The 15,181-nt window shown below is 54.8% G+C and overlaps 1 protein-coding gene across 3 annotated transcripts in view; it reads left to right on the forward strand.

The window, feature by feature from the left end:
- LOC142921552 (protocadherin Fat 3-like) overlaps window positions 1-15,181 on the forward strand; it is a 51,837-nt gene that overhangs the window by 22,245 nt on the left and 14,411 nt on the right. For all 3 annotated transcript variants that reach the window (XM_076062957.1, XM_076062958.1, XM_076062959.1), the window contains exons 6-11: window positions 1,939-2,250; window positions 2,409-2,622; window positions 3,114-3,253; window positions 7,477-7,767; window positions 12,046-12,256; window positions 12,580-15,170. In XM_076062957.1, the coding sequence (XP_075919072.1) occupies window positions 1,939-2,250; window positions 2,409-2,622; window positions 3,114-3,253; window positions 7,477-7,767; window positions 12,046-12,256; window positions 12,580-15,170 (3,759 nt within the window). The remainder of the gene's footprint in view (window positions 1-1,938; window positions 2,251-2,408; window positions 2,623-3,113; window positions 3,254-7,476; window positions 7,768-12,045; window positions 12,257-12,579; window positions 15,171-15,181) is intronic.

The raw sequence follows: 15,181 nt of genomic DNA on the forward strand, positions 1-15,181 counted from the left end.
TGGTGGTACCTGCTTGAACTACAGCACTGCACACGGACTGTGGTGGTACTTGCTTGAACTACAGCAGTGCAAACCGACTGTGGTGGTTTGTGGTATCACTACAGCAGTGCCTCGTGACTGGTGGAACCTGCTATCACAAAGGCAGTGCATACTGACAGTGGTGGTAGCGGCTTTTACAAAAGCAGTGCATACTAACTGCGGTGGTAGCTGCTATGATAACAGCAGTGCATACTGTGGTGGTACATGGTTTAACAACAGCAGTGCATACTGAATGTGCTGGTACCTGGTATGATTACAGCAGTGCATATCGTGGTGGTACCTGCTTTCCCTGCAGCAGTGCAAGCATATTGTCGTGGTAGCTGGTATGATTACAACAGTGCATACAGTGGTGGTACCTGCTTTAGCTACTGGAGTGCATACGGACTTTGGTCCCTGCTTTTACTACAGCAGTGCATAGTGACTGTGGTGGTCCGTGCTATTACTACAGCAGTGCATAGTGTGCTTTCCCTACAGCAGTGCATGCAATTGGCGTCAGTTGGTACGGTCGAGCTCGTGCAGTAAGTAAATTAAGAATGCCACTAAATCGCTAATTAAACTAATTTTAAGTTGACGGCTGGGAAAACGGAATAGCCTATACCAAGCATGGGGCTCGGGGCGTGCCACCCGGCAATTTTTTTCGGACTTGAACCCCACCGTTTGAGAGCCAAATCCCCCGCAAGCGCGCGCACGCGAAGACTTTTATATATAAGATGGCGTATGTGGGGATAATGGGAAAATGTCGTTCGTCGCCAAACAAATGGCAAAGTCGTGTCGGTGGGGGCTAAGTCGACTCTGGGAATCGACACCGAAGCGTAGGTTTGCAGTGGCCCCTGCATGAAAACGACGGAAAGTGCAGCGGATAGATAAAGTGCGCTTATTTATATAAATGGCTATTATTGCGACCACGTCTTTATGCGCGAGGGAATGACACTTATGCAGACGTTTTCTCTTTCAAAATAGCTACTTTTCTAAATATCACTGTCCTGCTCACAAAACAACTACTCTGAGGGGAATCATCGCGTTTCCTGTACTTTGGAGGAACCAGCAGCCACCTCATATCCCTGCACTGAATGCTATTATTACGTCTTCTTCATTCTAACATATTTACACTTGCCCCCTCAGTACGGGGGTTGAGCGGTGACATGTCAATTATGCTTAATTGGTGCACATCAGCTCATAGTTACAGGTAGGATAATTAGATGTTTTCGTTGACTTTCATTTATTTACCAATTTATTTATTTTTTGCTCGCGCAAAATGTTTGCACAAAAATGTTGGGACACCATCGCCCTCACTCTGAATTACTCATGGCAGACGCCTGCATTTCCCCCCCTTGCTTCTTTCACTTAAGTCACGCAGATAGAAAACTATTATTTTAAAAGTTAGTAAATATGAAAGTAATGTGTGTGCGAGTCCATATGCGTGTGCGTCGTATGAGTGTGCAAGTCGATGTGTGTGTGTGTCTTTTTAGGGCAGTTGTGGGTTGGAGAAGAGATAGAGTGATGTGGTATAGGAGGGTGTGGAGCTGCGTGGACTTGGTACCAGAGGTGTCAAGATCGGCCTCTGTGGAGGAGGCTCGTGAAGGACGCTACTGGGCAGTTGGAGGCAGCCGCCCTCCAACAATGGAGGGCGGAGGAGCGATGCTCAACAACGAGCGGAGTGCCGGGTGGCTAAAGCACTGCAAGTGGGCACATGTTGTGCATCAGCCAGTCAGTTGACCCATGGCACCTGCTGGGTTTGTCCCGTGACCTCGTGTCAGCAGGCATTCGATGCTTCACGTGGCCTCAACGTGCACATAGCCTGGCACAAGCATCGTGGTGATGTCACCGCCACTTAGTGGCTGAATGGCGGTTGTTGTTGTGCATGTGTGTCTGTGCGTGCGTCCGTCCCACCGGTGCCAGGTGTCCATCGTGGATACCGGCGTGCCCCCGCTTGAAACGAGGGTGGTGGTGTCGGTGAACGTCTTGGACAGAAACGACCACACCCCACGCTTCCCCAGGGACCTCCAGCACGTCTACGTGGTGTTGGCGGATGACGAAACGGAGGTGGAAATCGCACGTTTCTATGCCACCGACGCCGACTCGGGCGACAACGCCAGGATAGCGTACGACATATCGCCACAAGTAAAATATCGCATGGACGGCTATCAAGGAATCGGAATCCTCTTCACCCGGAGAAACTTGCACCGTGCGGGGACATCCGACACCATGGAGGTCAGGGACATACTCCATCCTCCACCCTGTTCCCCCCGCATCCCGCTTCCTCCCTCCTCCACACGCAGACACGCGTGATGATATCACTCCGACCTCTTATCACCGCGATGATTCGACCGCGAAACGGAACTCTCCAATCTCTGTTGCTGGCCCCGCAGCTCACCGCCATGAACACGGATTTGGACGCAAGAAAGGTGTCTACCAAACTGCGTGTGGATTGGGTCGCCACTCCTCTGCCGCCAGAGACGCCCCCGGCCTTCGCCCAGAGGTATCATGCGGTCACCGTGGCGGAGACGGCCGCCGTGGGCTCCGTGGTGATTGCCCTGCCCACGCAGAGCACGGCGGGGAGCCTCCTCTGGTTCAGCATCACAGGTCACGTGGTGCCACCACACACATCCCCCCACCCCAACACAACCCAACCCATCCCAACCCACATCATGATGTGTTAACGGTGACATGATGATGGGTTAACGGTGACATCATGATGATGGGTTAATGGTGACATGATGATGATGGGTCAACGGTGACATCATGATGATGGGTTAATGGTGACATGATGATGATGATGGGTTAACGGTGACATCATGACGATGGGGTTAACGGTGACATCATGTTGGTGGGTTAACGGTGACATCATGATGATGGGGTTAACGGTGACATGTTGATGGGTTAACGGTGACATCATGATGGTGGAGTTAACGGTGACATCATGATGATGGGGTTAACGGTGATATGTTGATGGGGTTAACGGTGACATGTTGATGGGTTAACGGTGACATGATGATGATGGGGTTAACGGTGACATGATGATGGGTTAACAGTGACATGATGATGATGACGGTAGGGGCACCGCGTGTTGACAGGCGGTAACGTGGAGGACCGCTTCTATGTGACCCAACATGGCGGTGTTGTGGAGTTGGCCCAGCCGCTGGATGCCGAGCAGCGCGCCTCCTATGAGCTCACCATCAGGCTCACCGACGGGTCCAACGCTGTAACCACCCTGGTGGGTGGCCACGCGTGTCTGTGTGTCTGTCTCTGTGTGACTGTGTGTGTCCGTCTGTGTGTGTCTGTCTCTGTGCGACTGTGTGTGTCTGTCTGTGCGTGTCTGTCTCTGTGTGACTGTGTGTGTCTGTCTGTGTGTGTCTGTCTCTGTGTGACTGTGTGTGTCTGTCTGTGTGTGTCTGGCTCTGTGTGACTGTGTGTGTCTGTCTGTGTGTTTCTGTCTCTGTGTGACTGTGTGTGTGTCTGTCTCTGTGACTGTGTGTGTCTGTCTGTGTCTGTCTGTCTCTGCGCGACTGTGTGTCCGTCTGTGTGTGTGTCTGTCTCTGTGTGACTGTGTGTGTGTCTGTCTGTGTGTGTCTGTCTCCGGCAAAACAACCCCCTACCTCCTCGCGGTGCCGGACGGGCAACTCTGTCGTGGGCAGTGCTGTGGGGGGAGGTCCAATTTCGATTGGCTCCTCCCCTCATGGCATCTGTGTCCACCACAGGGGCTAAACAGAGGCTCTGGATGGGTGCGAGGGGCTGGTAACCCCTCCACCTTCAATTAATTACCACTAAACCGCGAATTAAGTATATAACTAATAAGCTTGTGCCGGAGGCCCCGGGGGGCCAGGCGTCTATGACGTCTCCTGGCCAAACCCCAATTGGCGGAGCCAGGAGATTGAATATGTACCCTCGGGGCTCCTCCAGAAACAATGAAAAACCACTACGGATGGCCACGTGGAATGTTCGAATGCTCACTGCGGAGGAGAGGCTGCCACTCCTCTGTCGGGAGCTGGACCGGTACCGCCTGGATCTATGTGGCATTCAGGAGGTCCGGTGGACCGGTTCTGGCTCCTGCCACCATGAGGGGTGGACAGTCCTCTACTCGGGGCGGCAGACTGCCAAACAACAGGGTGTGGCTCTTCTTTTGAACAAAAGAATGAAGGGGGCGTGGGAGCGTGGCGGTGAAGTGTGGGAAGCTGTAAGCCCCAGGCTGCTTTGGGCTCGCCTTCCCATCAACCGGAGGCGAGGAATGGTGGTCGTGGTTGCTTATGCCCCCACCGAAGATTAACATCCGTGGAGGGATGCAGGCAAAGCCGATGAGTCAGATGCCTTCTATGACCTCCTGTCACAGGTGCTGGCTAAAGTGGCCCCTCAGGATAGAGTCATCATGTTGGGTAACTTCAATGCCCGAGTTGGTCATGATGCTGGCACCTGGTCTGGAGTGATTGGAGGGCATGGGCCAGATCAGCTCAATAACAACGGTAGGAGGCTGCTGGATTTTTGTGCAGCCCATGGGCTTGTAATTACCAACACGCTGTTCCGGCATCGGCGCATCCACACAACATCATGGATGCATGCCGGGTCCAAGCAAGAACATCTGCTGGACTACATAGTAATGGACAAGCAGATGCGAGCCCATGTCCTTGACACCAGGACCTACCGTGGAGCTGATCTGCCCTCTGACCATCGACTAGTCATCTGTAAGATGTGCCTGCCATTCTTCCACTCCGGTGGTGGGTGTACACCCAGGACCCCATTCCAACCTCAAGTGGCCTGGTCTCAGTTATCTGATGAAAGTTGCAAGCGAGAATTTCACCATCACTTGCGGCTGGGATTGGCATCGTCCCCGACTCCTCCTGATGTCGAGGGTAAATGGGCGAGGTTTAGGACTGTGACTCATGCAGCTGTAATGGCTGCTTTGGGTACGCGGTCCAGACCTCCCCAGAGACCCTGGCTGACAGAGGAGGTGTTCAGGATGGTTGAGAAAAAGCGACAGGCCCACTGTCATCGGCTACAGAATCCCACGTCAGAGAATGAGGAGGCTTACCGCAGCCTTCGCTCGGAGGCAAGGATGGGTGGTGGTCGCGGGTTGCTGAGGAGATGGAGTCTGCCTCAGTGGCCCATGATCACAAATCTCTATTTAACTCCATCAAAAAAGTAACCTGCAGCGCCACACCTATTACCATCATTAGGGGAAAAAACGGTGATCCAATCTCCGACCCCCAGGAACAGGTTTGCAGATTTGCTGAGCATTTCTGTGAAGTCCTGGGGGAGGGAAAATCCCTCAGCCAAGAAAACAACGTGGCACAAAGTGAGGATGACCCTGCTGAGGCTGCGGTGCCTCAAATATTGGAAGAAGTCACCCCCTGTGAGTGACTGGCTGAGGTGCCATCTGTTGAGGAAGTACTGAAGGCGATCCGGAGTCTGAGACCAGGAAAGGCAGCGGGCAGAGATGATCTCCCAAGCGAAATGCTGAGGGAGGGTGGCGTTTGTGCACAGACTGCCCTATATGACCACTGGTCGGGTTCCGCAGGATTGGAAGGATGCCCTGGTTGTCCCCCTTTTTAAGAAGGAGGACCACACAGACTGTAACAACTACAGGGGCATCTCACTCCTCAGTGTGCCAGGAAAGGTCCTGGCAAGGATTATTCAGCATCGCCTTGCCAGGCACGCTGAGGAGAGGCTTGCGGAGCCCCAATGCGGTTTCAGGAAAGGGCGGTCCTGCACAGATGCCATATTTTCTGTCCGTCTGCTACAGCAGAGGTGTATGGAATTCCAACAAGACCTACATCTCTGCTTTATTGACCTGGTCAAGGCCTATGATACCATCAGTAGGCCTGGGCTCTGGGTTGTTCTTCGTGCTTTTGGAGTACCTGACCCTCTGCTCACGATCATTAAGGACCTTCATGATGGTAAGCGGGTCCGGGTAAAACTACATGGCCGGGAGTCAGAGCCATTCCCTGTACACCTTGGGGTGCGACAGGAATGTCCTCTGGCTCCCACATTATTTTGACCACGTAATTCGTGAAGCCTTCAATAGCTGTACCGGGGGAATCTCTATATGGTACAGATATAATGGGAGGCTGATCGATGCCCGGGTGCGGTCAAGGGATGGCTCCCTATTGCTCAACCACGTTATGTATGCTGATGATTTGGTAATAGCTGCTCATTCAGAGGAGGAGTTGGAGACGCTGCTGCTGAGACTAGGTGGGGTCTTACCATCAGCCCCACCAAAACTAAGCACCTGCCTGGGTATTTTGTACCATCGGACACTCCACCCCCACGGCTCCCAATCGGTGATGGGGCAGTTGTGGAGCGAGTGGAGAGTTTCCCATACCTGGGCAGTGTGCTTATGACCAGCTCCAGTTTAACAGCAGAGGTCTCACTCCGAATCAGTCGAGCGGCAATATCTTTTCATCGGTTGCGTAACGCTGTGTGGAAGCTACCTGGTCTGTCACTCCGCACTAAGCTTCAGGTCTTCTCGGCCACGGTCATTCCCTCCCTTCTCTACGCTTGCGAAAAGTGGACCCCCCTAATGGAACATCTTCGCCGGTTAGAAACATTTAGGCTGGCCTGCCTACAATCCATCCTGGGTTTAACCAGACTGGATTGTGTGAGGAGCTCACAAATCCTTGAAAGATCTGGGCAAGGTCCCATCGGTGAGCTCCTCCGGCGGGCAAGGCTGCGATGGCTGGGTCATGTAGCCCGCATGCCCAGCCACCGCATGCCAAAACAGCTTTTGTTCGGCCGGATTGAGGGGGCTAAACGGGCGTTGCACGGGCTAGAGAAGAGATGGAGTGATGTGGTACAGGAGGACGTGGAGCTGAGTGGACTTGCCGATGACTGGTACCAGCGGTGTCAAGATCGGCCTCTGTGGAGGAGGCTCGTAAAGGACGCTACTGGGCAGTTGGAGGTAGTCGCCCTCTGTTGTTGGAGGGCGAAGGAGCAACGCTCACAACAACGAGCGGAGCGCCGGGTGGCTAAAGCACAGCAGGTTGGCACAGTAGGGGGCACAGGTGGTGCATCAGCCAGTCATCTCAGTCAGTCGACCCGCGGCACCTGGGTCTGCCCCGTGACCTCCTGCCAGCGGGCGTTCGACACTTCACGTGGCCTCAGGGTGCACATAGCCTGGCACAAGCGTCATGGTGACGTCACCGCCACTTAGTGGTGAATGGCGGTTGTTGTTGTTGTCTGTCTCTGTGTGACTGTGTGTGTGTACGTCTGTGTGTGTGTCTGTCTCTGTGTGACTGTGTGTGTCTGTTTGTGTGTCTGTCTGTCTCTGTGCGACTGTGTGTGTCCGTCTCTGCGGGCGACGTGGTGACGTCACGAGGCAGGGGACGGCCGCGGTGGCCACGTGAGACACGCGGGGGGCATTGTCACCTCTCACCACTTCCTCCTCACCGCCACCCACATCACCGCTGTACTCACCCCCGCTACCCTCGCCCCCCCACTCCCCGCTAGGTGGAGGTGACGGTGCTGGACGTGAATGATAACCGGCCCCGTTTCTCCCACGGCTTCTACAATGCGACCGTCGCCGAGGACTCTCCTGGCGCCGTCGTCAGCCTCCGGCTGGAGGCGACTGATGCCGACGCCGGCGACGCCGGCCGGTTATTCTTCTCGCTCGTCAGCTTAGGCGGCAATAACGCCGCCGAGAGCATGCGTCTGTTCCGCATTAACCCCGTCACCGGCGAGGTCACAGCTGCCGAGGAGCTGGACCGAGAGGCCAAGCAGAGCCACGTACTCACCGTCATGGTGAGGGGGCGCCACGCCGGGTGTGTCTGTGTGCGCACCATACGTAGCCGACTGCTGATCGAAGTTGCCGACGATGATTATGACGACGACGATAACGACGACGCCGTGACCATCGTCTTGCGTGGTGACCATAGTGTACTGTATAGTAGCGTGTTGTTGTGTATATAGGTGTTATGAAAATTGATGGAAATAATGAAAATTAAATGAAATTTGAGATTTGCATAATTTATCCGAAATTATGTTAATTGGTGTAATTATGCGCATAATTATGCTGATTCGAGAGATAATCGTATTCATTTATGCGAGTGGGCGTGGTTAGGATAATGCAGGTCGTTATGGATTATAAGGTCGAGCCTCGGTGACGAGGATTGTGTTATGAATTGGAATAACGCAATTAATCGTATGCAGTGACGCAGGCGTTGTGAGCGTGAATGAGAGAGAGTCGATTCGACTCTGCTCTTTAATTCCGTATTATCGATAAGGGTACGATTACTCTCGATTGAACATTACGAATTATGCGTGTTATGGATTATGTGTGGTGATAGTGTGCTTTTGATAGGTCCCCAGGATTCAAATCTCATACGCAGAACAATATTATGCAGAATTTCAGGAAGAATCACACACAAACCTTCTGCTTTAATCAATTTTATTTCTAGCTAACTTTCATTTTTGGATAATATAAAAACTCAATCTCGGGATTTTGGAATTTCAACACAGCGTTAACATGATACCACCACGATTGTGTTGTTTCACCTCGATAGCGGCACCTGTGGTTAATTCCCGACGCGTAACGCAATCGATCGGTTGTTGAGAGAGAGATTGAAAACATGCGAACTATTCTATCAAACCTTAACTTTATAATATGCAAACTCGTATGCTTGAATTGTTACACAACACGGCACTTGGTCTTTGATTCGTATCCAATCCTTAATACATTCTGATATGCGAAGTTATTATGCTTGAAATCGTCAGCACAGTACCACGTTGATGTTTGTTCATTGATTCATAACGATTATGAATTTAAAGCGTTCGACTGAAATACTTCGAATTGCCTTATCAACACCACTCGATGGCCGCAATGCTTCGTTACTTGAATTGTCACACAACACAGCATTCGGTCATTGATCATGCGCGGCCCTTAATGCAATTATTGTCACGTTGTTAACAATAGGATGACTGATTATTATGCAACGCTACTCGTTGACAGGGCACTCCAACCAGTATTATTCTTGGAGGCACAAATATGCGTTTGAATTCGTTATTTCAGTCGTGGATACCAGCAAGATTATGCAGAAAGACAAATATTAACGAACGACTCAAGTATTTCTAATCAACTTCTCAAGGCGACTCAATGGGTGGCGATGTTTCCTTTTGAGATCCTTATCTCGGGCCAATCTTTTAATTAATTGTGGCCAGACCCCTGACAGGGAACCGGTTGAACACGCTCTCTATCCCCGCGAGCGGCGCTCCGTGGTGAGGTGTCAAGAATTAATCCTTGTTAATGGGTCAGTTGGTAATTTATGCGGTTAGAAGTACAGCCCCATCACAATATTACAGAGGAAAATTATGAACACTCTTAAAAACGATGGATTATTCACTCGGTCGTTGCGATGTTTCCACAATCACGGATGGTTCAATGGCTTGAGGTTTTAGGCTTTGTTAATGACCCGTGTGTGTGTGTGTTGAATGGTATGAGTGGTGAAAGAGTAGGCCAATGTTCGGAATCGATTCTTCGAGTCAAGCAGACGTCTGGTTTGTCGTGTAGTGGGGGGCAGTGTATCATACGTATCAGTTGATTCTTCTTTCAGTAGTTGGTTCGGACTCGACGGACGTTGGTGAACGAGTAGATGCGTTGTTGTAGCTGAGATGACCGTCTGGTAGACAGCGTTAGAAGCACGCCCGCAGCGGCGCGGTTGTACGCGGACTCGGTAGGTAATGCGCGCAGTACGTCTGCGAGCAGCTGGCACGCTGGTGCTCCGTCGTCGGCGGTTGTAGATTACAGGCTCACGATTCGCTCGTGGTGGCGCTGGCCGCTAACAGCGGCAGCGGGACGCCAATCGGCGACACTCGCCAATTCGGCGAGTTGTAGAGGAGTCTCCGGCGTCGGTGATGGCTGGTCTTCTGCTGAGATGAGTTGAGCGGGTCTTCTGCTGAGATGAGTCTTCTTCTGTTGAGCTGAGTTGAGATGAGTCTTCTTCTGTTGAGCTGGCCCTGAGGGCTGATGAGCTGATTTCAATGCTGAAACGGCTCCTTTTTATGCCAAAAATCTCTCTCCTTCTCGGCTCCCCTAACGAGGCGGAGCTATCTTTGATCTGATCGTATGTCGGTGGGGGGGGGTTCGTGTGTCGGTGGTGGGGGGGTTCGTGTGTCAGTGTGTATGTTTGTGTGTGTGTCATTTATGACACGGTCCTGTTCGGGTCTTTCCTCAAGCCATAAACATCAAGACAACAGACACCTCGATTCATCTTGGTGGCGTCTGGTTGTCTACTCCATCCACCCAGAGAGAGGGGCGGGTTCCCCCCCCCCCCCCCTTTTCCGTACGCGTTCCGACGCACAAAGAAATGGTTAAGATTTTTTTTTTAAGTTTAACATTTCACATCATAGTTGGTATCTTATCATACACAGTTATGATCCTGCTTGTGATTCATAGTATTTGATTTATTTCCAAGTGAAGATGCTCTTCCGAGCGTATGCATTTTATCACGTGCTGCAGGGAAAGACAAAGGTGGCCAGGATCTTCCCATCTTTCTATACTTTGCAAATATCATTTCGACTCCACATTCTACCAGCCTAATCCACCCCGTTACCTTGGCTCTTACTTAGTTTATTAATTTTCGTCACTTTGTGCGTTTATAAATGTGTGACAGTTTAACTTAAAGCTCGCTCGCTCTTTTGCTGCCCGTGTGCAGGGTGGGGTGGGGGCTACTACTAAGTTCCGTGTGTGGCAGATGGTCCCCGCGATAACGATCTTGTTTGCCCTGGCGTAAAATTCCTCTCTCGCGCTCTTCGGGAGAGACAAAGGTGGTCGGGAGCACCTCTTTATACTTTCGACTTATATTTCTCAAATACCATTTGGTCCCATGTTCGCCAAGACTCGTGCTTGTAACTACGTCCTCCCGACACCTCTCGGTTTTACCGAGGTTCGAATTGTTATGATGGAATTATTAAAAAGAAAAATAATTATCATCCTGAGTTTAAGAGGTCCGTTTCTTGATTGTTGGAATCCATATCCCTTGGTTCTGTAAGGTTCTATAATGGAATGTCGTGTAAGGTTAATACGTTATTATTAATATTATATTGCAATTTCCTTTAAAACTTTCTTTACCTGGTTGCCGTGTGTGGGGTGGGTGTGTCTCCTCATCAAACCCGGCTGGCTTTTCCAGATGGCCCCTTGTGATAAGGTGTAATTCCTGCTTCTCCACGCTGTGAGAGAGACAAAGGTGGTCGGGGTTGCTTGGGATATTGTTTAAACTCTTTCGCAAGTTTGCCCGTTGTCTCATTCCTTCTCGATAACCTTTGATGTGACTCGGTATTCCTGCTCCAAGCTTTGTTTTAACAGTAAAAGTATTAAAGGTGAAAATCATTTGATAGCGAATTAATCATTGGATAATAATTCACTGATGTGTCTGGTGGCCTGTTCTTAATTGGAGTGAGCGTTAGGATCTCTAATTTTATCTTATTCTTGTTGTTGCCTTTTCATTTTTTAGTTGTTTTACTGGAAAATAAGAAAAAGAATATGTATACGATTTACCCTGTTGGCGTCTCCGTGTCTGCTCTCTTGGTGTTCTGACCTCGGAGGGACCTTTCCTAAGGGGCCCATCAAACTCTTGTTCATCTGGAGATTTTCGCCGATAGCTGTTACATCCTCGCCTTGAGAGTTTTATTATTTCTTTATATCTCTATATGGCCTGTTTATGACCGACATCTGTTTTTTCGTGTTTCTGGCTTACGGGTTTGATTCATTAAAAAAATATATATATTGTTTGTCACGAAAGAAAGGAAAAATAAATCTAGGTGTATGCATCCGTAAATATTCTTATGGATATTAATTGTGGAAAAAGGGCCGTATACAACAGTGTAGTGTAGTTTGTCACGTAAACAAACCGTGTCACCGATCGCCACGTTTCATTAAGGTGACACCAAACCTTGCCGATTGGCCGTGTCGAGCGGCGGTGACGCAGTTTGACGGCACCGCAGCGCCGGAGAAATGGAGGCTGAACCTTAGGAAGATGTTTCTAAGGAGCTTACTCTCTCACTCACTCTCTCCCGCGCGAGCAGGTGCAGGACGCCAGGATCCCCGTGAGGCGAGCGTACACCACGGTGTTGGTGAGCGTCATCGATGACAACGACCACACGCCCGTCTTCACCGTCGACCCCTACGAGGCCTACGTGGCGGAGTGGGCGGCCGTGGGCTCCACCGTGATACGCGTCAATGCGTTCGACCGCGACGACGGCCCCAACGGCAACGTCAGATACAGCATCAAATCCGGTGACCGCTTCACCACCACTCCCTCTCCCGCCGCCACTCCCATCCCACCGTCGCCACTCCCACCCACCCGGGGGGAGTTTCTGCACCGGGGCACATTTCCAGCGTCGTGGTTTCTTCGTGGCGACGCTCTGTCGCGTCTCTCTCCCCGAGCGAGTCGCGGGTCCAACTCGGATCGCCGGGGGGTGGGGGGGCCAGGCAGCCGACGGGGCGCCGAGGCTTCCCCCGCGTCATTTGTCCTCAACAGCTCCTTTCAGTTTTGACGACGTGAACTGGCGCTCGTCCGACGACGACGATTCAAGACGCCCTCCGAATTCCCCCGACAGGAAACGTGGGGAATTCCTTCGCCGTCCACCACACGCTGGGTGTCGTCTCTGTGGCGCGGAAGCTGAACGGTTCTGCGGTGGAGAGCTACGAGCTGATGGTGAGGGCGGAGGACCACGGGCGCCCGCAACGCTCCACGGTCGCCACCGTCCGCATCGTCGTCAACGCGTACGGCGTTCCCCCCAAATTCGCCCCCGTCGGCGTCGACGGCTCGGCGGAGGTCACCGAAGGCGCCGTGCCCGGGAGCTTCGTGCTCGCAGTGAGCGCCTCCGGCCGGTCGACGGTCACCTACGAAATACGGGAGGGCGATCCCGAAGGCGCCTTCGACATCCACCCGACGTCCGGGGTCGTCGCCACCAAACGGCCGCTGGACCGCGAGCGGACGCTGTCGTACCGGCTGACGGTGCGGGCCACGGACGCGGCGAGCCTCTCGGCGGACGCGTCGGTGTCGATCCGCGTGCTCGACGAAAACGACAACGCGCCCGTCTTCGATCGCCCGCGCTACCGCGGGGCCGTCGGCGAGGAGGCGGTGGCGGGGACCCCGGTGCTGGACCCCGACGGCGTCCCGCTCGTCATACGAGCCGCCGACGCGGACGACGGCGAGGGGCGCGCGACGGTCGCCTATCGGATCGTCGAGCGCGAAGCCAGAAAGTACTTCTCCGTCGACCCACGCACGGGGGCCGTCAGGATGGCCGGGGCCCTCGACCGCGAGACGACGGCCGAGTTCCGCTTCCGGGTGACCGCGTCGGACGGCGGCAGCCCGAAGATGTCCGCCAAGACACCGGCCGAGGTGACCGTCGCCGTGCTGGACGCCAACGACTGCCCGCCGGCGTTCTCGACGGCCGCGTACGAGACGACGCTGATCGTGCCGACCCGCGCCGGCGTCCGCCTGCTGACCCTGGCGGCCTCTGACCCGGACGTCGGCGCCGTGTTGACCTACCGCGTCGCCTCGGGAAACGTCGGCGACGCGTTCGCCGTAGACACGCGCACCGGGGACGTCGCGGTACGGAACGCCTCCCTCCTCGCCGCCGGCTATTACCTGCGGGTCGAGGTGTCCGACGGGAGGTTCTCGAGCGCCGCGCGGGTGAAGGTCTCCGTGCGGGCGGTCGGCGGCAGGCTGCGGGTTCCGCCAAAGTACTCGGCGCGCATCCCCGAGAACAGCACGGCGATCGCCGCGGTCGCCGTGGTCGTCGCGACGGGTGGAGATCTCAACGAGCCGCTCGTCTTCGGCTTGCTCGACCCGAGCGGCACGTTCCGGATGAGGCCGACGGCGGGCATCCTGGAGACGGCCGGCGTCGCGTTCGACAGGGAGGAGCGCGATCGCTACGAGCTGCTGGTGGAGGTGAGGGGCGGCCCGAGCGTCGCTCGCACCTTGGTCGAGGTGGACGTCGAAGACGTCAACGACAACGCCCCGGCGTTCGTCGGCCTGCCGTACCGCGCCGTCGTCAGGGCGGCGGCGGCTCCAGGGAGCGCCGTGCTCACCGTGGCGGCCCTCGACCGGGACGTCGGCGAGAACGCCAGGGTGAGGTACTCCTTGAGGGACGACCACGATGGCCGCTTCGTCGTCGATCACTCCGGCGGCAACGTCTCGCTAAGGAGGAGCTTCGCCCCGGACGCATCGGGCGAGGACTTCGTCGTGACCGTGGTGGCGACGGACTGCGGGGTTCCTCCGCTGTCGTCCGCGGTCGACGCCATGGTCACGGTGCTCGACGAGGACGCGCCGGCGTTCGAGAGCCTCTCCCACGTCGCGTGGGTGCCCGAGGACGTCGTGCCGCCCGCGCCGATCGCTCACGTCCACGCGACGGCTCCGGGGGGCCCGCCTCTCGTTTTCTCCATCGTCGACGGCGACCCCTTCGAGCAGTTCTCCGTCGACTTCGGCACGGGCGTCGTGAGCGTCGTCGGCCCTCTGGACCGCGAGACGCGGGCCAACTACCGCCTCGCGGTGCGGGCCGCATCCCCGGCGACGGGCCTGTACGCCGACACGAGCCTGGACGTCGTCGTCGGGGACGTCAACGACAACCGGCCGCTCTTCGCGCGGGGCGCTTACGCCGCCACGCTGTCCGAATTCGCGCCCCCGGGGACCTCCGTCGTCCAGGCGAGAGCCGCCGACGCCGACTCGGGCTCCAACCGGGCGCTCCGCTACGAGATCGTGGACGACGGGGAGAAGGGCGGCGAGGGATTCCACGTGGACCCGGACGGCGGGCTGGTCGTGACAACGGCGCCCCTGGATCACGAGCGAAGCCGGCTTCATCGTTTCTCGGTGCGGGCGACGGACGGCGGCTCCCCTCCCCTCGCCGCCTACGTTCCGGTGACCGTCACCGTCGAGGACGAGAACGACAACGCCCCGGTGTTCGAGCGGCCGCTGTACGAGGCGTCCGTGAACCGGCTGGTCTTGGCCGGGCACTTCGTGGCCGCGCCGAGGGCGTTTGACGCCGACGCGTCGGACGCCCACCGGCTCCGATACGCCATCGTCTCCCCCTCCAGGGACGACATTCGTGAATCATATCGCGACATCGAGACCAGCTTCGCGATCGACGTCGAGACAGGCGTCGTCTCCGTCATCGGCGACAGCCTGCGATTAGGCCTCGGCAAGGTAAGGTAATT

This window comes from Petromyzon marinus, unplaced genomic scaffold, assembly GCF_048934315.1.
Source record: "Petromyzon marinus isolate PM22_M1 ecotype Great Lakes invasive population unplaced genomic scaffold, UKy_Petmar_22M1.pri1.0 PM_G_Scaffold_82, whole genome shotgun sequence".
NCBI lineage: Eukaryota > Metazoa > Chordata > Hyperoartia > Petromyzontiformes > Petromyzontidae > Petromyzon > Petromyzon marinus.